The sequence below is a fragment of the Pristis pectinata genome, chromosome 30 (genome assembly GCF_009764475.1).
Source record: "Pristis pectinata isolate sPriPec2 chromosome 30, sPriPec2.1.pri, whole genome shotgun sequence".
NCBI classification, from domain to species: domain Eukaryota; kingdom Metazoa; phylum Chordata; class Chondrichthyes; order Rhinopristiformes; family Pristidae; genus Pristis; species Pristis pectinata.
The window spans coordinates 20,960,003-20,986,502 of record NC_067434.1 but is presented as its reverse complement, the minus strand read 5'-3'; the positions used below and the strand labels follow the sequence as shown (position 1 = coordinate 20,986,502).

Below are 26,500 nucleotides of genomic sequence, written 5' to 3'. Positions count from 1 at the left end.
ACATTAACTCTGTTGTTGTTTCCACAAGTGCTTCTTGACCTGCTGAGTGTATCCTGCTTTTGTTTGACTGCCCTGTTTTCTATATTACTATGTAATCGGCTATAAATTGTTTGCAATCTATTGACGCTGTGAGAATGCGCCATGAATGCAGGCTTTTGATTTCTGTTTTGATTCTTCCACTTTCTCTCCTTTGAACAGAGACGCAATGGGAGGGAAATTATCCGTCGGTACAAATAACCATGTCGTCATTGTCGGTGGTGGCTTTGGAGGGATTGCTGCAGCAAAACAGTTGTCAAACCACAGGATCCCTTATACACTGATTGACATAAAGTATGCCTTCCACCACAACATGGGAGCTCTCAGAGCATCGGTACAGGAAGGTAAATCGGAGGAAAATAAGGGTTCTGAAATTTCAACATTAATTGCTTTGCTATGGTTTAAGGTTACATCAGCATAAACTACAGAAAGCACAAAGTCTTAACTCATTATTGTGAGTCAGGTTGTTATTTCTTCACAAGGAATTTAATTGTTTGGGGCTTTGAAATCTCTTATGATGGGTTCATTGGCTTCATTTTTGTCAGTTTAATTAAAAATATCTTGTCTCATTGAACTACTGCAGTGTTGTAAATACCCAGGTGGTTCATTCATTTCCTTCAGAGGCGGAAATTTGTTGTCCTTACTGGGTGACTCCAGACCCACTAATGTGGACCTCTCTTCAGGCCCCTCCTGACATGGCCTAACAAGCTACTTCATTGTATTGAGGTTGCCACCTTAAAACAAATCAAGAATAAAACTGATGAACCATTCGGGATCAACCCAGGCACCACATACAGATCTGATAATGTCACTCCCAGCCCAGCAATCTTGCAAAGTCATCCTCACAAATATCACATGAATGATATGCAGGTCATCCCTGGGTAACGAAAAGGTTCTGTTTTTACAGACGTCCATAAGTTGACTTTGTCCAGAAGTCAGAAAATACACAAAAATCACTTGATATAATAACCACACCTCCCCAGGATTGTAATTAATGTCATCAAAAGCACTTAAGACTGATAAGAAAGAACAATGACTCAAAGTGGACAGAGAGAAGAAACTAGTTCTGCTGTTTGTAGGAAGGAATGTACGTATGTATGTTGGACTTTGGAATTTAATATTATTATTGGAGCATGTTCTTATGCAGGGGTGTCCATCAGTCAGGTGTTCTTAACCTGGGGATGCCTGTATTCAGTTTTGGGGTCTGGGTCATCACTGGCAAGGCCAGTATTTATGCCTATCTCTAATTGCCTTCAAGAAGGTAGTGGTGAGGTACCACTGCAGTCTTTCTGGTGAAGATACTCCCATAATTTAGATTTAGATCCAGCAATGATGAAGGAGGGGTGACATATACCCAAATCAGACGGTGCGTGACTTGGAGAAGAACATGCAGATGGTGGTGTTACCATGTCCTTCTTTTTGATAGGGCTTTATGGGTTTGGGATGAGCTACTGGTTACTTAGGTGAGTAATTGCAGTGCATTTTGTAGATGGTACACACTGCAGCCACTGTGTGTTGTTGGTGGAGATCTGTCCCAATAGTCAAGCAACAATCTTAAGTTGTTATATTCAAAAAATTATACTTTGCAGACAATGTTCCAGATTCCTCCATTACAATACCTGGGTATGTTCTATCTGACTGACAAAACAGACCTATCAGCAGGCACAGTGGTATCCAACCAGGAAGGAGTGGCCCTGCGTGTCCTAAACATTGGTTCCGGGTCCCATGGCTCAGCATGTCCCTTCTTCACTGTTAGTAACAAGTCAATAGTTTAATTCTGGTTCTTTGAAGTGTGCAGAAGGCTACACATAAAAATAAGGTGGCAGCCTAGCAAAGCTGTGACACAGTGTTACTTGCTAAGCAGCAAAAGCAGAATTAAGCTATCCAACAGATCAAATTAAAACTGTGCACTTCTGCTACATCTAGTCGTGAAGCATGGTGAGTAATCAAATAATGAACAGCAGGAGGCTCCGCGAACATACTCACTTTTAAGAATAGTGGAACTTAGGCAAGGTTGAAATATTCTCACCCATCTTCTGCCAAATGTGTTGAGTGGATGAAGTATCACAGTAGTGTAGCGGTTAGCGTAACGCTATTACAGTACCAGTGACCTGGGTTCAATTCCGGCCACTGTCTGTAAGGAGTTTGTACGTTCTCCCCATGGCTGCATGGGTTTCCTCCGGGTGCTCCGGTTTCCTCCAACATTCCAAAGACATATGGGTTAGGAAGTTGTGGGCATGCTATGTTGGCACCAGAAGCGTGGCAACAATTGCAGGCTGTCCCCAGAACATTCTATGCAAAAGATGCATTTTACTATGTGTTTTGATGTACGTGTGACTAATAAAAAAATCTTATCTTACCTTATTTTATCTCAGCTACCCACCACCACAGAAGCCAGTCTTCAGCCAATTCCATTCACTGCAAGTGATATCACTAAACACGCTGACACCACTGTCTACAGTAAAGACTATAGGACCAGATAACATCCCAGACAAAGTACTGTTAAGGCCTCACTCTAGAACTAGCCTTGACTCTGTTCTTGTACAGTAACTGGCATCTACCTGACAATCAGAAATTGCCCAGGTCTGTCTTGTTCACCAAAGCAAGACAAGTTCATTCCAACTAATTACCTCCCAAGCAGTCTAATCTCACTCATCATTAAAATGAGGAAGGTATCAACTACTATCAAGCAGCATTTTACTCACTGATAGACTGCTCACCAATGCCCAGTTTAAGTTTTGACAGAACTGCTTAGCTTCAGATCTCATCAAAGCTTTGGTCCAAACATGCACCAAAGTTCTGACGAGGTCTGGAACTGAACATAGACCAAAGAGCTGAATTCCAGAGGTGTGGTGATGGTGACTGCCCTCAATATCAAAGCAGAAGTTGACTGACTGTGTCATAAAGGAACCCTGGTAAACCAAAGTCAATGGGCAGCAAGGGGAAACCTTCCACTGCCTGGAGTCAAATGTCCACAAGGAAGATGGTTCCAATAGCTGTTGTTGAAAGTCATTAACCTCAGCTCAAGGACATCACTGCAGGAATTCCTTAGTCCTAAGAATAGTCTGCCTCATCAATGATCTTCCTTACATCCTGAGACTAGAAATGAGGATGTTCACTGATAACTACATAATGTTCAATTCCATTCGCAATTCCTCAGAGAATTCACAAAAACGTGAACATAAGAAATAGATAAATAAATGGCTAACACTAGGGGACATAATTTTAAGGTGATTGGAGGAAGGTATAAGGGGGATGTCAGGGGTAAGTTTTTTACACAGAGAATGGTGGGTGTGTGGAAAGCACTGCCGGCAGAGGTGGTGGGGGCAGATACATTAGGGACATTTAAGAGACTCTTAGATAGACACATGGATGATAGAGAAATGGGGGGCTATGTGGGAGGGAAGGGTTAGATAGATCTTAGAGCAGGATAAAATGTCGGCACAACATTGTGGGCCGAAGGGCCTGTACTATGCTGTAGTGTTCTATGTTCTATGTTCTAAGAAGGCATAAGAACAAAGGAAGTTAAGATGGAGCAAGCATAAGGAACCAAATGGACTACTCCTGTTTCTGAGTAGTCCATTTGGTTCCTTATGCCTGCTCCATCTTCAGTAAGATCATGGTTGATCTACCTCTCACCATTTTCCTGCTCTATTCCCATATCCCTTGATTTGTCTATTATCCAAGAAATCTATCAAACGCAATTTTGAATGCAATCACTAACTGAGTCTTCACAGTTCTCCAGTGCAAAGAATTCCAAAGACTCACCACCCTTTGGGTGAATAAATTCCTCCTCATTTCATTCCAAAATAGCCTATCCCTAATTTTAAGACTGTGACCCCCTAGTTCTAGGTGCCTCAGCGAGGGAAAGCATATTCTCCAAATCTACCCTCTCAAGCACTCAAAGAATTTTTGTATGTTTCAGTGAGGTCACGTCATATTCTATCAAACTAGAGACTAGGGGCCCAGCCAACTTGATCTCTTCTCATATGGAATACCTGCTATCCCAGGAACCAGTCTAGTAAATCTTCCCGGCACTCCATAGAACATAGAATAGTGCAGCACAGGAACAGGCCATTCGACGCATGATGTCTGTGCTGAACACGATGCCAAATTAAACTAAGTATCTTCTACTTGAACATGATCCATATCCCTCCATTCTCTGCATACTCATGTGTCTACCTGAAAGCCTCCTAACCACCACTATCGTATCTGCTTCCATCTACAGCAAGTATTAGGTAAGGGGACCAAAGCTGTGTACAGTACTCCAGGTGTGGTCTCACCAAGCCCCTTTGTATTGTAGTAAGCATCACAACGACATGTAGCAGGTCCTACACAATAGTCAGACCTGGGTTAATGAGTGATAGATAACATTCACATCACACAATTGCCAGACAATGGCCATCTCTAATGTAAGACTAACTACCTATCCTTTATATTCAATGGCTTTACAATCAATCATGTCTGTATTTTTGAAGAGGTAACTTTGATGGGTTATATATCTTTCCTCCTTGTACCTCATTGTTGTTAATATTTTCATACCACCTGCTGTCATGCATATTTTTAATTAGGATTTGCAAAGAAAACATTCATATCATACGACTTGACATTCAAAGAGAACTTCAAACAAGGCAAAGTCAGTGACATTGACCTGGAAGACCAGGATGTTATTATGGAGAATGGAGAGGTAAAAAAAACCCTGATATTTCTGACCCTTTAATAAGGGAATGAGTCAAATATATTTTTGGACTTTAAGCTAATTATCACACATTTCAATCCCAACAAACACATTGCCTTTTCTTGTATTTTGAAGGTCATACATTATTCACATCTTATTCTGGCAACTGGAAGCACAGGTCCTTTCCCTGGAAAATTAATTGAACCAGTTAGTAGAGAAACTGCCATCCAGATGTATGAAGATTTAGTAAAGGAGGTAACACTAATGTGAATTACATTTGGGTACTCCAGCAGGTTTATCTGATGTGCATTTTATTCTATCCATTGCTATTTATTTTCATGTCACTCCACAAGAAAGAATGGATAGGAAATATCTATATGGTTCACATAGATATTTCCCTTCTATAGAAACCTTATGCAGCCCAGTTTTTATTGCCTGTGTCACAACCACTGAACCTCCCGAGGCATTGATTAATTCTATTATCACCAATTATCCATTGTTTTACCACTCAGACACAACTGGGGCTATCTGCAACTGCTCTCTGCCTTCTTCTTGCCTCATTATTGGTGGACATGATGACGACGGTGTTGGTGTCGATTGATGCAATTTTCAGACAGTGATTTTGCTTCGGGTGTGAAACACCAGCAACAACCATTGTGCTTGAGCTAATCAGTCTGTAAAAGTAAATTAATAATTTTTTTTCTCTGATATTTGGTTATTTTCATTGCCAAATTCTCCAAGAATCTGCTTACATTTGAGTCGATTACTTGCCTTTTTACTGAAGGCAAAAGCATTTCATCCAGCAAAGTTTTGATGAAACTATTCTTTTTTAAGCATTGTCCTCAGATGAATCTGTTCTGTTCTGACAGTTAATCAGTTACAAAATTAGAAAATTAGGAAAATTAGGGCTCTGACTTAACCCTATTTGCATCAAATATATAAATTGGTAAATTGTTTATTATAGTCACATGTACCAAGGTACGGTGAAAAACTTTGTTCTGCATGCCATCCACACAGATAATTTCATCACATCAGTGCATTGAGGTAGTACAAAGGGAAATCAATAATGCAGAATATAGTGTTACAGTTACAGAGAAAGTACAGTGCAGGCAGACAATAAGATGCAAGGCCACGACAAGGTAGATTGTGAGGTGCAGAGTCCGTCTTATAGTACAAGAGGTCCTTTCAAGAGTCTTATAACAGCAGGATAGAAGCTGTCCTTGAGCCTGGTGGTACCTGCTTTCAGGCTTTTGTATCTTCTGCCTGATGGGAGGGGGAGAAGAGAGAAATCTGGGGTGGGTGGGGTCTTTGATTATGTTGGCTGCTTCACTAAAGCAGCGAGAAGTGTAGACAGAGTCCCTAGAGGGGAGGATGGTTTTTGTAATGTGCTGAGCTGTGTCTGCAGTTTTTTGCGGTCTTGGGCAGAGCAGTTGCCATACCAAGCCGTAATAATTAGTTCCTTTTCCCCCAAACAGATTCATCAAGCTAACATTTCAGGCCTAATTTACACCATGTTTACCTAACTTACACTGAGCAGTCTCTGAAATAGAAAAACATTAAAAATATATATTAATAATTGATGGAGTGGCAGGTCTAAATTCAATTTATAACAGGGCGATATATACAAAATAAATGTATAAAATAGGCAAGATATTTTCCCGCTGTGTTTAATTTATGTAATGTGTGATTCATGATATAGTTTAATTAAATTTAGTTGAGCCTAATAAAAGCTCCCTGAAGAATTAGGTTATTCCTGCAATGTTCCATGTGTTATTCGTGATCTACTCTGTTTCATTGTGCATCTTAATATAAGTCATGGGATACTGGGAAATGGGGATAATGGGATTGTTCCTCTGGAGCTGACATGGATTCAATTGGCTGAATGCTATCTTCAGGGCAGGCATGGTAGTGTAGTGGTTAGCGTGACACTATTACAGCGCCAGCGCCTGGGTTCAATTCCAGCCCCTGTCTGTAGGGAGTTTGTACATTCTCCCCGTGACTGCATGGGTTTCCTCCGGGTGCTCTGGTTTCCTCCCACATTCCAAAGGCATACGGGTTAGCAATTTGTGGGTATGTGATGTTGGCGCCAGAAGCGTGGTGACATTTGTGGGCTGCCCCCAGAACACCACGAAAAATACATTTCACTGTGTTTCAATGTACATGTGACTGATAAAGATATCTTATCTTATCATTGTTGTTATAGATATACAATAAGACAAGCTGGCAGTCTGGCTTCTGAATTAGAAGGCTGTGGGCTCAAGCCTCGCATTAGGACTTGGGTCTTTAATTCAGGCTGATGCTCCAGTCAAGTATTGAGGGAGTGCTGTTGTTTGGGTCAGACATTAAACAGAAACATCCTCTGTTTTCTCAGCTAGATTATTCAAAGAAAACCAGTGACCACTATATCTCTGCAAACTAATGTCAGTTTAAAAAAATAGATGATCTATCCCTTATCATATTAATGTTTGTGGGACCTGGTTATGCATAACTTTTGCATTTCTTTCATTAAGATAGTCTGTATTCAATTGACCACAGAGCATTTTTGGACAACTAAGGTCGTGAAAGGTGCTATATAAATTCTTTTTCTCATTCTATGTAGATTCAGAAAGCTGAAACAATTGTTGTGGTTGGAGGTGGGCTTGCTGGCGTAGAGTTAGCAGCAGAGATCAAAACTGACTACCCCAACAAAGAGGTAATTTTATAAAGTTTCATAAAAGCCTTCTGTTTGATGATCTGCTACCCAGTAGTAAATGCTCACTCATGTGAGAAATTTGGTACATTTGCATGTCCCAGCTTAAAAGCTGCACCTCATATTCCAATTTGGCGGTCTCCAGCCAGGCGGCATGAACATCGATTTCTCTAACTTCTGATAACCACTCCCCCCAAACGCTTTTTTTCCCCTTATTTTACACTGGCCCCCATCACCCCATCTCTTTCCCCTCTCCCACCCTCTCAATCTGCCCATCATCCACACACTCATCCCTCTGCAGAGTTCCCCTCCTCACCTCCTTCCCTTTATTCCATTGTCCACTGTCCTCTCCTATCAGATTCCATCTTCTTCAGCCCTTTGTCACTTCCACCTATCACCTTCCAGCTACTTACGTCATTCCCACTCTCCCCCTCCCTCACCTGCCTATCCCCCCTCTTCACCTGGATCCACCTATCGCCTCCCAGCTCTTGCTCCACCCCTTCCCCCACACCACCCCCCCCCCCCCCCCCACACATACTACACTTCTATACTGGCTTCTGCCCCCTTCCTTTCCAGTCCCGATGAAGGATCTCGACCCAAAATGTTGACTGTCCATTTCCCACTATAGATGCTGCCTGACCTGCTGAGTTCCTCCAGTTGTTTGTGTGTGTTGCTCCAGATTTCCAGCATCTGCAGTCTCTTATGTTGCCTTTAGCATTTTGTTAGCACAGTGACATTTATATTTTAGATCCTCGCTTTCCTCTCCATTCTCCCAGTTCCAGTGCAGAGAGAAATGCCCCAAACGAAGTCTTTAATGAGTTCCGAGGGATAGTCAACTCTCTCCACAAATGCTGCCTGGTCTGCCAAGTATTTATCTGAGCCCAGTGTCATACAGATTTAAACCTTGATCCATGCTTGTCTAACAGTGGAACTGCCGTGGGTGACCTATGTTTGTTTTCATTCTCTGCATTTCACATACCAGAGACATTAGTCTACTTCCTGATGAATTAGGATGCTCACTATCAAGGCTAAACATACAGGTTTAGAAATTAGCATGTGGGTACTTTTTTTTTCAAAGTCTGAAAATCTTATTTCCTTCCTCAAGTGGAATACGATTGTGACCATTTCTGGCTGAAATGGTGCCTCTCTAAAATTTTGACCGAACACATCTGGGTATGATTCTCTCTTGAACAATTTGTGCAATTTCCTCTTTATTCATGGCAGAGAGGAAATCACTTCCCATGAAATGTAAGAACATTGCGGGGGTAATTGGGTTGAGTTGGCCTTTGAGTGGACATAGCTGGGCACTCCCATGACAACTAGTTGGGCACTCCCAGGACAACTAGCTCTTCACAATGCATTGGTGCCAGCTCTCGGCCTGGTATGGAAACTCCATTGCACAGGAATACAAGAGGCTGCAGAGAGTGGCGGGACTCAGCCAGTCCCAGCACGGGTACAGCTCTCCCCATCATCGAGGACATCTACAAGAGGTGATCTCTCAGGAAGGCGACATCCATCATCAGGGACCCCACCATCCAGGCCATGTCCTCTTCTCGATGCTGCCATCAGGCAGGAGGTACAGGAGCCTGAAGACCCACACCTCACGGGTCAACAACAGCTTCTTCCCCACTGCCGTCAGGTTCTCGAACCAACTTGAAAAACCCTGACTCAACCTCGGACTATATTTCCATCAACTTGCACTAATGTCATAATGTAATTTTTGTTTATTTTGTCGTGTAGGTTATGTATAATTTATCTTAATTTTTTAATGTAATTTATGTTTGTCCTGTTTGTAATGCACTGTGCTGCTGCTGCTAAAAGCTCATTTTCATGGCATTTATACCCTGGGCATGTATGCTCATGACAATAAACTTGAACTTGATCTCACTGACCTGATGTCTACATCAGAGATCTTCGGCACCCCCACCAAGACTTGATCAACATCACCACTGATCTTGCTTGCAACTCCTCCACCCCCTCACCACCCCTTATCCAGCTCTGACATCATTTCAACCTCAGGCCCAGACTGAGCCTTGAACCACTAGCTCTCCCTGCCACTAATGTCTGTCTCAGTCTTGGTCCCAGCCATCTCATAAGAGCCCTCAGGGCTTGGTCACTACTGATACAAAGGTCTAGAACATTAATTAGAGTGCACCAGACGTCTGGAATACAAGGTCATCATATAGCACAACTGGAGCAACGTTGGGGGGTATTAACTGGAAGTGGGATTCAGGCTGCACTGGTGGGCAGAGGAATCAAACTTTACTATGAGTCTCACCCATAACGCAGCCATCAGCTGCCCATCCCGAGGTGGTCCTGGGCACCAGGTTAGAGTGGATATACCACAGCACCAAAGGAAAGGCAGCAGGAGTCAGAGACAGTTACTGGAGACATGATTGAGGGTGAAGGCCAGGAGAGAGCAAACCTCCTCTCCAGGCCTGAAGGAGAACTCCTGGTTGTTCCAGACCAGCCATGGAGAGTTTTTTGCAGGAAAGAAACAACCTTTTAAGAACTCTTAATCACAAGTGACTTCCACATCTGGGCTGGGGTTGAAATTTCTACAGGGGGCTTGATTATGTCATCAAACTTCAATCAATGTGTTTAAAGACTGATGAAGGTAGGGCGGTAGACATTTTCTATATGGACTTTAGTAGGGCATTTGGCAAGGTCCTGCATGGTAGGCTGGTTCAGAAGGTTAAAGCACATGGGATCCAAACTGAGCTGGCTAATTGGATCCAAAATTGGCTTGGTGATAGGAGCCAGACGCCAATGGTGGAATGAGATTTTTCTGATTGGAAGTCTGTGACCAGTGGTGTATCACAGTGATCAGTGTTGAGACCCTTGTTGTATGTAATATACATTAATGACTTGGATGTGAATGTCGGAGATATGATTCATGAGTTTGTGGCTGACATGCAGGTTGGTGGTGTTGTGGATAGTGAGGATGGTTGTCTTAGGCTGCAGCAGGATAGACATAAGATGGAAAGTTGGGCGGAGTGTTGGCAGATGGAATTTAATCCCAGCAAGTGTGATGTTACAAGTCAGGTTGCTATTTGGTGACTGTCCCTTTAAGGCACCTGGATAGTAGAGTAGTAGTGTGTGTGTGTGGTGTCATCAAGACAGCAAGGTTGTAACAACGTGCTGGCTGTTTTGCTCAGTGAGTCAAAGTGAGTCGAGAAGAGAGAGAGAGAGAGAGAGAGAGAGACACTGACTGCTGGTCTCCGTATCAATGGATGAAGAACAATAGCTGTGTCTGTCACTACAATCCACGTATGGATTTTTGGAGCAATCAAGTGGAGTCCACTTTGTCGTCAACCTGTACTGGAAAACAGGTATTTCTGTGGGTGGCCACGTATTGAATGCCTTTGGTGTGGCAGATACTTTGGAACAAAGCAGTGGAGATCATCAGAGATTGATGTGTCGTATGGGTTCCATCGTGGAACATGTGGATTTCGTAATTTCTCTACATTCTCTCTACATTTTCTCTTCAGTCGGCGGTTTTGCAAAAGCCTTTGCTCACGTTTCACCTGATGACTTGCTGAACTGAACTTTGAGAACTATTCCTAGACTTGGGGGTTTGGGAATTTGCCACACACACACTTTGAGTTTATTCAATTTGGGGTTAATGTTTAACATCTAATGTTTTTGTTTTTCTTATTACCACAAGTAGTTATTAATAAAATAGCTTCAACACTTATACATGACTCAGTGTGTTTCTGTTGTTGCTGGTACGTAACAGTGAGGTAATGCATTTTGGGAACTCAGATGGGGTAGGGCATATACAGTAAATGGTAGGACAGTAAGGAATATCGATGAACAGAGGGACCTTGGGATTGAAGTCCATAGACCCTAAAAGTGGCAACACAGTTAGGCAGGATGATGACGAGATATATATGTCGGGGCATAGAATATAAAAGTTGGAATGTTACTTTACAAAACACTGGAGTATTTTGTGCATTTCTGGTCAGCACACCATAGGAAGGATGTGGTTGTGCTGGAGAGAGTGCAGAGAAGATTCACCAGGACATTGCCTGGATTGGAGGACTTTAGAAATGGGGAGAGATTGGCTAGGCTGCTTTTATTTTCCCTGGAGCAAAGGAGGCTGAGGGGTGACCTAATAGAAGTATATCAAATTATAACATGCATAGATAGGGTAAATAGTCAGAATCTTTTCCCCTGGTAGCAGTACCAAAAACAAGAGGGCATTGGTTTAAAGTGAGAGGAAGGAGTTTTAAAGGAGATTTGAGGGGAAAGTTTTTGACAAAGAGAGTGGATTGGTATCTGGAACTTGCTGCCAGATGAGGTAGTGGAGTTTGATACAATTGCTGTATTTATGAGGCATTTAGACAGGCACTGGAATAGGTAAGGCATAGAAGGATGTGGACCTAATGCAGGCATAAAGAATGGGCAAAAAGATCAGCATTGATGTGGTGGGTTGCAGGGTCTGTTTCTGTGCTGCACAACTCTATGTCTCTACTAAAATTGAGCCTTGCTTACTTGGGAACAGGTCAAAATGAAAGGTGGCAGAAACCAGCCAGGATATTAATGGAATTAGCAATTCAGTGACCCCATTCCCTGTAACTAAACCAGGACTGAGCAGACAAAATAAACAAACACCCAGAGAACGTTACCTGCCTTTTACTCTGTCAGAATTAGCATCATTAATTTTATGCAAAAATGTTGACTTATCCACTGCACTGCAGACTTATCTAGTTCTTCTGTTTTCCTGTTATGTGGGGTGACTACAGTTTATCAGGACAGGGATTCTGATGTGCATCTACCAAATTATCCATAAGCCAAAATCTTGAATAGATAGCCATGTACTTACTTGACACTGGATTTGGGATGGGCTGAGCAAACACTCATGCAAAGATTTTAAATACACATATCTCTAGTTGTCTCTAGCAGAAAGAAAATCATGTGGGGAATTTGCAGTCAGCAGTAAGTACCCTCAGCTCACTGCTGTTCTCAGCTATAAAAAAGCAGATCAAGTGATATTGTGGGCTCTGCATGGTGAAGCCCTGTGGAGCAATCGTGTCTCCATGTCATAAGCAACATCACAGGTACTGGAAAATGTGAGCCCTATCCATAAAGTTAGGGAAAGGTTCAATGCCAGCAAAGTCATGACCACAAACATGGAACAATTAAGCATTTAAATCTTTCAAAAACATTTTCTAAGACAGTCAAAAACATTCAAAGCAAGTGAAAATCTTTTAAAAAAAGAATTTTTAAGTGAAAAACCTAAACCTAAAGAAGAAATAAAACCATAAATCTGTTTTTAAATTATTTTAAATGTTTTAAAAATACAAATCAATAAACAATTTTTAAAAATTCTTGGAAAGACTTATAGGTATTTTTAAATCAATGAGCCTTCTAAAAATGATTTAAGTTACCAAACCCCAACTTGAGGCTTTCTCGGCTATCACCTTCCATTTAAATCAAGGCGAGAAGCTCCGTGACCCACAACCCCACAAGCTGACACAGATTCTTCTGGCGAGTGTGGAATATAAATGCTGGGAATCCAGTCCAGATTCCCTCTCTCTCACTGAACTCCATCAAGAATCCAACTTCGGATCTGAACCCATTACCCAACAATGAAAATTTTTCAGCTATATCTGGACTTGTGAGTTAGTTCATCTACAGAAACCCCAATTTCCTGTCAGTTACTTGGGATATGGCACTGAATGCTAACACCTTCACCATTATTACCCTGTACAATCAAGCCCTTTCATTTCAACTTTGTTCAGTTTAGTAAAATGGTTTTTTGCTTCCCTATCATTCTGCACATTTCTTATGGTAATTTATAATCATTTCAATTTAGGATTAAAATTTGCAACAGCATTCATTTAGAACTTTCCTGCTGTTTTGTTCTGGTACCAGTCTATGGTACCATGAATGGATTTTGTTGAGATTGAACTATCAGCTCAGTAAGCCTGGTGCAGACAACAGCAGCACTGAAGAACTTTGAGCCTGCCAAATGAAAATATTTTTGGCCTTTACAGATCCAGCACAGATGTAGTCAACAACAACGATCTCAGATTTCACTCTGCCATATGTTCCACATTATGACTTTAAGACTGGATTTATTCTGTGGTGTGATTAGCCACTGTTTCTTGAGAAGCTGCCTGCTGTTTCAGGTGACTAATTCTGGTTTCCATATGGCTCTCTTAGTAATCTCTTACAGGCGTTGAGTTACAGCATGGAGTCCTGCTCCAACTACCTGGGGCTGCTTTGTCTCGTCTTGGCTAAAATTCATCCCTTAATCCTTTGCAGAGAGCTATTGAGCTTGGGGTTAGTATCAGTTATTCAAGTTTAAGCCTTAACCTGAGAGAACTCCAACTCTTTACCTCAGGACTTCTGAGGCACAATTCCAATGGTCAGTATTTTGCTCAGCACATCAAAGATCTTCAGCATAATAAATAATAGTTGGCAAATCTGATGAATGAATTACCGTGGAGATTGCTTGCGCTGGTAGGCTCAACTGAGGGACAAAGTTGCCATTAAGCTGGAAAGGGTGCAGAGGAGATTTATGAGGATGTTGCCAGGACTTGACGGACTGAGTTATGGAAAGGGGTTGAACAGAATGGGACTCAATTCATTGGAGCGTAGGAGAATGAGGGGTGATATTACAGAGGTGTATAAAGTCATGAGGGGCATCGATAGGATGAATGCACACAGACTTTTTCCCAGGATTGGGGAATCGAGAACTAGAGAACATAGGTTTAGGATGAGAGGGAAAAGATTAATAGGAACCTGAGGGGCAACTTTTTCACTCAGATGGTGGTCCGTATATGGAATAAGCTGCTCGAGGAAGTGATTGGGGCAGGTACAATAATAATGTTTAAAAGACATTTGGACAGGTACATGGACAGGGAAGGTTTAGAGGGATATGGGCCAAACAAGGACAAATGGGACTCGCTTAGATGGGAATCTTGGTCGACATGGACCAGTTGGGCTGAAGGGCCTGTTTCCATGCTGTATGACTCTATGACAAGTTCTTACATGGGAAATACAGCATTCAGCACAACCAATTCATGCCAGCATTTATATTCCACTCTTTCTCCTGTCTTTCCTGAATTAAATCTATCATCTTAACCCTCAATTCCCTTCTCTCTTGTAGCTTGCCCATACTCCCTTTGCAGGCATCAATTTTATTTGCTTCATCCACTCCTGTGCTATAAATTTCTATGTCATTTGGGTAAAGAAGTCTTCTAAATTCCCTGTTGGAGTTTTTGGTTCACTCTTATTTTTCTGGCTTTTAGTTATACAAGCGGAAACATGTTCTCTATAACCACTCGATCAAAAGCCTTTCATCATTTGAAAGATCTTTATTAGTTTACCCCAGAGTTACCTTAAGAAAAAGTGATTGTTTGGATACCTTTAAAAGGACAGTTTGCAAGGAAACTTTTCTTCCTATAAATAGTCTATCCAAGCCATCTGTCATTCTATCCAGGAATAAGGATTCCAGCAGTTTTTAGGGAAATTTTGACTAATCCTTTTTTGTAAGTGTAAGTATCATGATATTTCCAGATAAGAAAATCTGGTCAGCTCCTGGAGCAGGGGCAACAAGCTGCTCTTCCCATAACCTGCTGCATGGCTATGAATTCCGTTTATACTAAAATGGTTGTGGAAGCTCAGTTGATCACTATATTGAAAGACAGATTTTTAAAAAATACTTTACAAATGCATCTTTTGGTTGTGGGTTTAAAACCTGATAACAGAGTAAACTTAATGAAATTCTGCTCCATGGGTTTTGTTTTGGAAAAAAATAATCCTTTTAAATTTTCTCAGAAGGTACTTGTTCCATCTGCTAATCTGTTTCCAAATCAGAACGGTTGTCAATAGTCCAATTACTAACATTTATTCAGCTGTGATATTGCTATCCATGCTTTTCCTTTAAGTACTTATCTGGCTCTATCTTGAATGTCACAATTAAATCTCCCTCTGCATTACCCTCAGCAGTCCCTTCCAGAACATAACTGTTCACTGCATAAAAAAAGATTTTCCTCATGAGACAACCAAGCAACTTTCCTGCATTTTATTTCAGATTTCCAGTATTCTGCAGCAAAATAAATTCTGAGCAATATTTTGAGCATCAAGTGTGTTAAATTTCAGTGTTGAATTTCCTCCATGTGCACTGATTACTGGTTTTGCCTCACTGTTGATAAGAGGCGGAAATCTATTGCAAATTCATTGAACCATTGACTACAAACATGGCATGCGGGAAATTAAACTGGATAATGTTTGCATAACTCATTTAACCCTCTCTCTTTTTTCTTTCCAGGTAACATTAATTCATTCCACTTATACTCTGGGCGATTCTGAGGTTTTACCCAGTGTTAGGAGAGGAGTGAAAGAAATTCTTGTGAATAAAGGGGCCCATCTTCTATTAGGTAATGTCACATCAATCAACAGTATAATGTAGGGGTAAAGCTGTTATTTCTGGGAATTATTAAATCAGCTAATGGAATGAATGTAATGAAATTTACTTATTCTGTCACAATGAAAATGTACAACCTAACCGCTGAACTCCCATAATTATGGAAAACATTCGAGCAATAATGTTAGTTTTCCAGTGTGTTTCATCTCACATATTTTATTTTATTTTATTTATAAAGTTGACCCTCATTTCAAGTCCATATAAAATAGGCAAATGTTGCCCTTTAAGAAGAAATGTAGAGCCTGGTTTAATGAAATATAATTTATTCTGCACTCTTAAGAAATACTTCACCTTATGGGTGTATATTCTGAATGTTCTAAGTGAGCAGATCAACAGACATTTGAGAAGGAGAAGAATGCATCATTTGAAGACCTATCGATGGTTAAGAGGGTAGCAATAAATTTTAAAGAAATATATCTCCTTCAGTTTAGCCCTGTAATTCAGGGGTTCAGAGTTCATCACCTATTCCCTTTGTAAACATTGTTAAAGAACCTTTGCAAAATCCCATTCCACCCATAACGTAAAGGTCTCCTTGAAACTGCTGTTGCTATTTTTTTCAAGACAGTCCACCTAGGTTGGACTAAACCATGTACCATTGCTCGACCAAGAAGGAAGAGTAAATGACTGTCTCCACCTCTCTCCGAATGGCACCCCACTCTTAAAGCTGGCCACTACTCGATAGTTACAACAAGCCAAGGATGAAAGAGATCTTTGTCTCTAGTCTTCCTTCCCTCCTTAGGGTAACATATCAGGTTCCACTCTATATTCCTGCAGTAACATTTTTAAGATTGGTATCCAAGCTGACAAAAAGTTATGCCTGTGGACTCTTATCCAACCACTCAGTGGCACAGAGACACCACCTCTCCCAATAATAATTTCCATCTTTATTGGTTCCAGGAAATGACAATTGACTACAAGAAGCACGATTGTCTGACAATCTGAATCACAGCATATTTTGCATTTTGCTCTTTCCAAAAGGACATAAAGTCAATAACCTGACAGAACTAGTTCTGAATAAGGCACAGAAAGACATTAAGGTGGTGACAAACAAGGGGCAGGAGATCATAACAGACATGGTTATCTGTTGCACTGGAATAAAGATTAATTCTTCTGCATATGCCAACGCTCTCCGTAAGTTCTAATTATGATATGTTATAATTTATATAAGATCTTATAACGTCTCTGTGGCACAGTTTGTGCTGAATCTCTGTTCTTTGTTTCATGGTGATGCATACTCCACTTTCTTTGCAAAGCATTGGCTGACTATTACTGTTAAAATAAAGAATCTTAACTGCATGTGACTTGCCTTTATGCCATAACCACGAGAGGAATTGTTCCATCAAGATCTATGCGGCTCTGAAGTATAAAAGGTAACTTTGTCAAATATTCATGGTTTCTCTACATGATAGCAGCACAATCTCGTCTGTATATTTTTCTGTATTTAAAGATACTTTAAAAATATTTCCAGAGTTGGATATATATGAGGTAGAGGTTGGGGTGTTAAATTTCTATTTTTTGTTCTCAAACAATAATGACTTAAAATTCCTGGAGTTAAGTAGTAAACAATATTAAGTACAGAATGTTAATGGACAGCAGGCACACTGTATAAAGAATCTGACTTTTGTCTTTGAATTTCTCCATGTACCGAAGTTTATGCTGTGAGTTTGCTTCTGATGGCATATCACTACTTTCTGAGCATTTCCACAGATGCATGACAATTGTTATCCTAGAACATGGTTACGATGGTTCAAGTCATTACTGCTCCTTTCAAGCTAATGTTTCAGCCTAACTGAAGAACAGATCTTTGCCAGATGTTCAGATACCTAGTTAAACTCAGAGGTGCTGATTAATAGTCAAAAGCGCCAAGTCTGATACTCCCAATTTAAACAGAAGGTCCCAGATGATTGGAAGTCTTGCAAGAGAAGATGGAGAGGACACAGAAAATGAATAGTCTGCCTTGTGACTCTTTCCTATCTTAAATCCAAAAATTATTCCATCTGCAACCAATTAGAGCAATCAAATAACCCTACACAATGAGTGTTCTTGGAATTAATGCTAACAATAGTTTCCTTTTGTCAAACCTGATTAGTTAGAGGTACATAGTGCTCCAATTCCACCTCTGTCTTTTATTTGAGTCTAACCTTATCCTTTAAGAACCTACTGATAATGCCATTAGTAAATATTATCAGTGCATGAATGAGTGTCTGCTGTTTGTTAATTGGTTCAGTTCTGAGGTAGATTGTCCCTATTATCTACCTATTGCACAATGACTTCACATTGTGTCCACCGTTTAGTTTATTATGTTGCAAAGATAATACATTTTTGAAGCACTTGGGGTTGCTGACCTTAGGGACAACCAGATGACAAAAGTTGGTCTCATTATTTCAGTTGTCTCTACTCATCCATCCAAACTACCAGACCAGATTAGTGTCGAAATAGTTCACTTTTCTTCGATTCTTTGGGAGCCTGAGATCCTGGCTGATTCCATCCACGGGGAATGCTAAGGCACAGAAGAAGGCTGAAGCAGAGCAGATGTTCCTCTTGATCAAGATATTTCCTGTCAAACACCTTTGTCTCTCATATTTTTGTCTTATGCTTCACCCTACCGCTTAATGAACTAAAATGCACAATGATATTACAATCTTTTCCACAATATTATGGTTTTTCCTCTAATTATTTCCTTAAAAATTGACGGGTTCTATCATTAGTCTAGTTGCTATTATTTCAGCATGATCACACTTTTCTTTGGAGTCCATCCTCATTAGAAAATGTGACCCTTGTCATTCATAACAGTGTCCATTGCTAAGTTTTACCCTGTACTCAGCTACACTAAATCTTGTAAATTTTAGTGAGAAAGTGAACATTTAAGTTGCTTAATGGATATGTAATGATAACTGAAATAACAAGATCAATTTTTGCCATATGTTTGTCCCAGAGATCAGCCACCCCAAGGTTCTGTAGTAATATAATAAACTTAAATTTCAACACCATGGGACTGGGAAATGGAGTGACTTCGTAATATTGTCCTTCGGTCTCTGAGACTGGAGTTCCGAGCCATTCTATCCATAGAGTAAGTATCTTTTTCCCTGATGGTTCTGGCAACACTAAACAAATATGAATCTTATTACAAAATTATCCGTAATTCAGCGTCATTCAACATAGCTGTTGTAGGAAGAAAGCATTTTCTCAATACCTAAGATTAGAAGGTAGAATTTTGGGAAAGATTGGCTGTGGGAGCAGGGCCCAAAATTCATTTTAATTACCAGAAACAAATAGAAATGTGACGAGTTGAGCATGAGAGTGAGACTGGAGCGGGCAGTCTATAGGGATAAAATGGCCGATACATACTTGATGGGATGAAAAACCTGTTTCTGCTTTGTGATACACTCCCATGGCTTTGTGCAGGGGAGGTCATGTCTTACAAACTTGATTGAGCTTTTCGAGGAGGTGACAAAGGTATTGAACTTTTTTAGGAAGTGATGAAGATGATTCATGCGGCAGGGCAGCGGATACTGCACACCTGAACTTGAGTAAAGCTTTTGACAAGGTCCCAAATGTTAGGCTGATCCAGAAGATTAAGGCACAGGAGATCCATAGAGACTTGGTAGATTCAGTTCAAAATTGGCTTGGCCATAGACTGGAACTAGAGGTCATAGGTTCAGGCTGAAAGGTGAAATATTTAAGGGGAACCTGAGGGGGAACTACTTCATTCAGAGGGTGGTGCAAGTGTGGAATGAGCTGCCAGCTGAAGTGATGGATGGGGGTTCAATAGTAATATTTAAATGAAGTTTGGATAGGTACATGGATGAGAGAGGTATGGAGGGCTATGGTCCGGGTGCAGGTAGATGGGACTAGGCAGAAAACCAGGCCGGCATGGACTAGATGGGCCGAAGGGCCTGTTTCTGTGCTGTAGTGCTCTATGACTCTATAGAAGACAGAGGGTAGTGGGGGGGGGGGGGGGGGGGCGGTGGTATTCTGACTGGAGGTCCGTGATCAGTGGTGTTCCGCAAGGATCAGTGTTGGGACCTCTGTTGTTTGTGAGTGAGACCAGTGCCCCTAATTCCAACTCTTGAAGATTTTTCCTCCACGTTGAAAGGCTTCCTTCATTTTTCCATCACTTTAGATGTTTTAAATCTCCATTCTTGAAACTTGTGCCTGTAGTCTAATTTTAATCAGGCCACTTCCGCTAGGTGCCAGGCAGTTAGTGTCAACCCAATCAACTGGTTCTCTCTAACTTGACCACCTTCCAAAACCACTGCAGAAGCACTCTAGTGATTTGTTTGATCCCACCCATTATTTGCTATTCTCTTCCTTTGTTCATCCAGTGGTTATTCCCCTCAATTTGTTGCCATGGGATCATTTTCAATAAGCTGCAATGCCATATTATCCATAAACAACCTGAGAGAATAATAGAGGTTGAGTCTAATGTGAAAATGTGTCAATAATCAAATTATTGTTTTCCTGCAAGTGTCTCTCTTAATGGTACAGTTGTTGAAGTCATTTGAATTTGACCGTGTCTTGGTCTGTCAACCTACAGCCTTCCTGAACCATCAAGCAACTTTGCAATTGCTGGGCAGAGAGTTGACACAAAGAACATCCACTGAGGACAGACACCAATTACCTGAAGAGCAGGGAAGTTCTCCCAGGGTGCAGGCTAACATACCGCTCAACCAACATCATGGACAGAGATTCACTGGCGACTGATCTCACTGCTTCAGGGAAATCAACCATTGTGCTTCCTTGTATCTGGACCATCAGTAGTGTTTTAATGGTTAAATAACCTGACAATAAGAATGCATCTTATGCTGGTGTTTCTTTTATCTTTTGAACAACATCCTAAACCAGAAAGGAACGTATGCCAAAAACAAATAGTTTGTTACTGAACTTCAATGGTGGATTTTCCTGGGCAGGTCTAAGTTGCATACAGAAACTAAGTGGTTATTATTAGTTAGATCTTGCATGTGTAAAGGAACCTTACTGATTTTTTTGGGGATATTCACAGTGCCTGACCTGGGGAATTTCCCCACACCTCACCCTTGATTCAGCAGCCATGAAGACTTACAATAGGAGAAGGTTTATGAGAGGAGTAAGTTGTGTGACCTCTGTTTCTTTTTAACAGAAGGTAACCTCACTGAACATGAAGCAATAATAGTCGATGAACATCTTAAAGTGAAGGGAATGGAGGTTGTTTTTGCGATAGGAGACTGTGCACATGTGAATGAACATAAATCAGCTTACACTGCTGAGTTCCAAGCAATTACATGCGTGAAAAATATCATCCATAGTCTTAAACATGAGCCTATGGAACTATACAAACCAGGTAGATATGCTAGAAATGCACACCAAAAGGTTAAAAACAACTTTCATTGATATAGCATCACTTATAGTGTAAAATTGTTCCTGATACTTTATGGGAATATTAATAATGTTTCTATAAGATCTCCTCTCATTCTTCTGAATTCCAGCAAGTATAGTCCCAGGCGACTCAATCTCTCCTCATAGACTAACCCCCTCATCTCCAGATTCAACCTGGTGAACCTCCTCTGCACCGCTTCCAAAGCCAGTATATCCATTCTCAAGTAAGAAGACCAGAACTGCACGCAGTACTCCAGGTGTGGCCTCACCAGTATCCTGTACAGTTGCAGCATAACCTCCCTGCTCTTAAATTCAATCCCTCCAGCAATGAAGGCCAACATTCCATTTGCCTTCTTGATAACCTGCTGCACTTGCAAACCAACCTTTTGCGATTCATGCACAAACACTCCAAAGTCCCTCTGCACAACAGCATGCTGCAATCTTTCACCAACTAAATAATAATCTGATCCTCTATTTTTCCCTCCAAAGTGGATGATCTCACACTTACCAACATAGTACTCCATCTGCCAGATCCTAGCCCATTTACTTAACCTATCTATATCTCTCTGCAGACTCTCTGCATCCTCTGCACAATTTGGTTTTCCACTCAATTTAGTATCATCAGCAAACTTAGATTCACTACACGTGGTTCCCTCTTCCAAATCGTTAATGTATATTGGGAACAGTTGCAGGCCCAGCAATGACCCCTGCGGCACCCTGCTCACCACTGATTGCCAACCAAAGAAACACCCATTTATCCCAAATCTCTGCCTTCTATTGGTTAACCAGTCCTCTATCCATGCTAATACATTACTCCCAACTGCATGCATCCATATCTTATGGATAAGTTTTTTATGAGGCACCTTATCGAACACCTTCTGGAAATCCAACTATACAACATCCACCTGTTCCCCTCTATCCACTGTGCTCATTATATCCTCAAAGAACTCCAGTAAGTTTGCCAAACAGGATCTGCCCTTCCTGAATCCATGCTGTGCCTGCCTGATGGAACCACTTCTATCCAGATGTCTCACTATTTCTTCCTTAATGATAGCTTCAAGCATTTTCCTGACTACAGACTTTAAGCCAACTGGCCTATAGTTACCTGCCTTTTGCCTACATCCTTTTTTAAACAGTGGCGTGACATTCGCTGTCTTTCAATCCGTCGGGATCTGCCCAGAGTCCAGAGAATTTTGGTAAATTATCACAAGTGCCTCTACTATAACTTCCGCCATTTCTTTCAGTACCCTGGGATGCATCCCATCAGGACCATGGGACTCAACTACCTTCAGGCCCACTAGTTTGCTCATCGCTACCCCTTTAGTAATAGTGATTGTATCAAGGTCCTCACCTCCCATCGCATCCATGACATCTCTCTTTGGCATGTTAGTGTCCTCCACCGTGAAGACCGACACAAAATAGTCATTCAAGGCCTTGGCCATTTCCACATTACCCAATATTGATCCCCCTTCTCATCTTCCAAGGGACCTACGTTCACTTTAGCCACCCTTTTCCACTTTATATAATTATAAAATCTTTTACTATCTGTTTTTATATTTTATGCTCGTTTACTTCCATAATTCATCTTCCCTTTCCTTCTTGCTTGCTTAGTGGTTCTTCATTTCTTTTTAAAGTTTTCCCAATCTTCCAGTTTCACTGCCAGTCCATTCTTATATGCGTCAAATATTTCTCGGTTTATTGCCTGTGCCACTGGAATGTTATTATTCGGTGGCCTATAGACAACTCCCACCAGTGACTTTTCCCCTTTACTATTCCTAATCTCTACCCAGATGGACTCAACATTCTGAGCCTTGGATCTTATATGGTGTCTCACTATCGCCCTGATCTCAGTGCTACCCCATCTCCCTTACATTTCTGCCTATCCTTCTGTATTACCTGATACCCTTGGATATTTAATTCTCACTCATCTCCACTCTGCAACCACGTTTCTGTAATGGCCACTAAATCATACCCCTTTGTACTGATTTGTGCCACGAGTTCACTGACCTTATCCTCCTCATACTCAAAGTAGCCAGGACATCAGTCTAAGTAAAGTGCTCAGTTGACTCCTGACCCAGACTGTCCAGAACAAAATCTGAGAGGTTGGGTGCCTGCTCCCACGCCTCGGTGTGTTGATGAAACTACACTCATCCAGGCAAGTGGTGAATCTTCCATCACACTCCCGAGTTGTGCCTTGTAAATGGTGGACAGACTTTGGGATGTCAGGTGGTAAGTCAGTCTCCACAGGGTACTTAGCCTCTGGCATGATATAATAGCCAGATTATTCCTGTGACTGGTTTAGTTGTTTCTTGTCACCATTGAGTAAGAATATTGATGTTTGGAAACTTAGTCATGACAAAGTCATTGAATATCAAAGGTAGATGGTTAGACACTCTTTGGAGATGGTCATTGCCTGCCACTTACGTGGCATTAATGTTACTTGATACTTACCAATCCATGACTGAATGTGGGTTAACTCTTGCTTCATGAAGGCATGGACTACTTCACTTGCTGAGAAGTTGTGAGTGGGTTTGATCACCAGCCAACACGCCCACTTCTAACCTCACGATGGAAGGAAGGTCATTGATGAAGCAGCTGAAGGTGATCAAATGCGGTGTAAGCAAAATTTCTTGGTGCAAGGAGCACCAGGTTAGATGGTTCTAATTTCCATCCAACATGGAACTTCACTCAGACCCAGATTCTAACATTGAAAGGACTGACTTTTAACTTTTGCTTCCTTTGTCAGTATATGGGGATGTTGCCAATTCGGTGCCTGGCAAAAAAAAATGGTGCAGTCAAATTTTTACCTGTTGATCTGCCCTACGTCCATGTACAAACTTACACAAGGAGAGTAGCTGTTTGAACAATGTACCACAGTGGGTTGGTGGAATTGGAGGAGATGTTGTCCATCACTAGTGGGGAAGTGGGGGGAGGTGAAGAAGTACTTTGAAGGATGATTGTTAAGCAAAATTTATATTTAAAAACAAGTGCAAACCAATAGGAAAGCTTATCATCAGTTCCGTGAAAAAGTGATTACACGAAATATGTTCCAAGTGAGTATTTTTGATAGACTTTGGGGTGTGGTTTATCGGACTTGATCCAACTCAATCACCTGCACGTTTCCTGTGGCTGTACCTACCTTGTGTGTCTTTGTAAGATCAATTGATTTAGAGATCTGGATTTCATGGCCAGCCTGTGAAACAGAGCAAGGCATCAATGGTAACGAGACCTCGACTGGTGCATCCTAAATTCCTCCCCCATAACCATCCTGTTGGCTTTGACAGATTACCTGTGTCAAAAAAACAGAGATATTTGAAAACAGTTCACACAGATTTAAATAATTACATCAAAAATAAACATTAATAATAATCAATTTCCTTAAACAGAAATTCATTTTAAACATAGATAAAGTAAAATAAAGAAAAATAAACAAATCACTTACTTTTTAATCAAGGTCAGCAACACTACATGGCTGGCATATAGCTGAGGTGTGTGATACGGTGTACCTGCCTCTGCATCCAGTGCATGCACCAGGATCTTCCCTCCAGCTTGTGCAACCTCCTGTGTGCAACCACCAGCGAGAGGTATGTTTTAGCTCATCATTTGAGCTCTCTGCTTTAATTCCACAGGAAGCTGGAAGTTGGTAAAGTCCATAACTTCAAATCTCATTATTACATAAATTCTATGTGCACTGAAAGCAGGATCAAAAGGAAACAATGTCCCTTTTATTCTAATTCTGGGTCTGATTGAACCTCTGTCTTGTTGGATGGAATTTATAAAGCAACCTTCGGTGATTGTGAATTGTCTAAACTTTCTCTCAGAATATTCAGTATCACAACATCAATTGCAGTTTGTTAGGGTGAGTGTAAGGTGGTTGATAGACCCCCAAACAGATTGTTTTGAGCTGGATGGTGTTGAGCTTCTTGTGTGCCATAGGTACTGCACTTACCTTGCCAAGAGGACTTCATCGCACCTGGGACTTCTACTTTGTAGATGGTTCTGGGTGACGGGAGATGAATCATTGGTCATAGGATGACCTGCTCTTGTAGCCACAGAATTTACATGTGTTAGTCCATGGTGACCCTTGGGATGTCAAGGCAGCTAAAACAGACCTTCCAAACTGAGGAAATTTCAATGACAGTGCTCAGGACAAGAGGACCCTAAATTATCTGGGAATTGAGGAGTTACCCAGGAGCTTTGGGTTGCCATAGCCCTTTTAGTGTGTTGTTTGTATGCACTGTATGTGGCAGTAAACCAAGTAATGAGATAGATTTCAAGCATATTAAAAATTTCATCTCTGTCAGAGTATAAGTGGTTTTGCCATAAATGGTTAGTGAATAAATTGCAACTTTGCAGTGGTAGAAGAAGCTTTTGAACTTGGCAGTGAAGGAACTTCTGCAGAGGATTTTCTCTGATGCTTAAAGAAGGCATACAAAACAATTCCTTCCAAACAAGCAAAATAGGGTGAAATTTATCTTCCTGCAGAACTGCTTTGACAATGGTCAACACTGACTGCGTTTAGCAAGATGTTCACTTTCATCAGCTCCATTAACGATCTGGAAATTATGAAGATGGGCACAGTGGAGCAGCAGGTAGTGCTACTGCCACACTGCTTCAGTGACCTGAGTTCAATCCTGGCCTCAGGCACTGTCTATGTGGAGTTTGCAAGCTCTCACTCTCTAACTGCATGATCTGGTTTCTTCCCAAATCTCAGTGACATGCTGGTGGATTAATTGGTTACTGGAATTTACCGCCAGTGTAAGTGGGTGGCAGGAATATCCAGGGAGAGCTGCTGTGCAAGGACATATGTGAGGAAATGAGATTGATGGTAAAGCACAGACATTGGACCAAATGGTCTGCTTTTATGTCCCAGGAGAATATGAGGTCATGCAACAAGATTAATTCCCAACTTAAGTTCACAGCATCATAAACACTGCATTTCATCGTCCATCCTTTCTTGCTTTTGTTTGAATCTTAGATGTGTCATAGCTGCCTCTGGATATAGAACTTCATAGAAACTGAACGATGTAGGCCACTTACTTCCTCATCTCACTAACTGATGTTGTGCACTTCTCTGATCTCAGGTGCTCCTTACATGATGGTGACAATGGGTCGGAATGATGGCGTTGGTCAGATGTGTGGCTGCAACGTTGGGAAGTTAATCGTAACTTACATCAAGAGCAAGGACCTGCTGGTTAAGACGAGCTGGAAAAAAATGGGCCAAAAGATGCCAAACTAATGAAGTTTAATTCCTACAGTATATAAATATATTCTCCCTTTCTAGAGTGTCTGATTCAGTGAC

At 41.2% G+C, this 26,500-nt stretch overlaps 1 protein-coding gene across 1 annotated transcript; it reads left to right on the top strand.

Annotated features, from left to right (window-relative positions):
• Positions 1–205: 205 nt before the first annotated feature.
• Positions 206–26,500, top strand: LOC127584674 (ferroptosis suppressor protein 1-like). Its single transcript, XM_052041538.1, has 8 exons — positions 206–380; positions 4,608–4,723; positions 4,850–4,969; positions 7,314–7,406; positions 15,688–15,796; positions 16,822–16,974; positions 20,963–21,163; positions 26,283–26,500. Exons 1-8 carry the CDS (start codon positions 206–208, stop codon positions 26,435–26,437), a joined length of 1,122 nt encoding a protein of 373 aa, XP_051897498.1. The 3' UTR covers positions 26,438–26,500.

Coding starts and splice junctions, on each gene's coding strand:
- LOC127584674 (XM_052041538.1), top strand. CDS start 206: ATGGGAGGGAAATTATCCGTCGGTACAAATAACCATGTCGTCATTGTC. Junction 15,797..16,821: donor AGGGGCCCATCTTCTATTAG/GTAATGTCACAT, acceptor TCTTTCCAAAAG/GACATAAAGTCAATAACCTG. Junction 16,975..20,962: donor TGCATATGCCAACGCTCTCC/GTAAGTTCTAAT, acceptor TCTTTTTAACAG/AAGGTAACCTCACTGAACAT.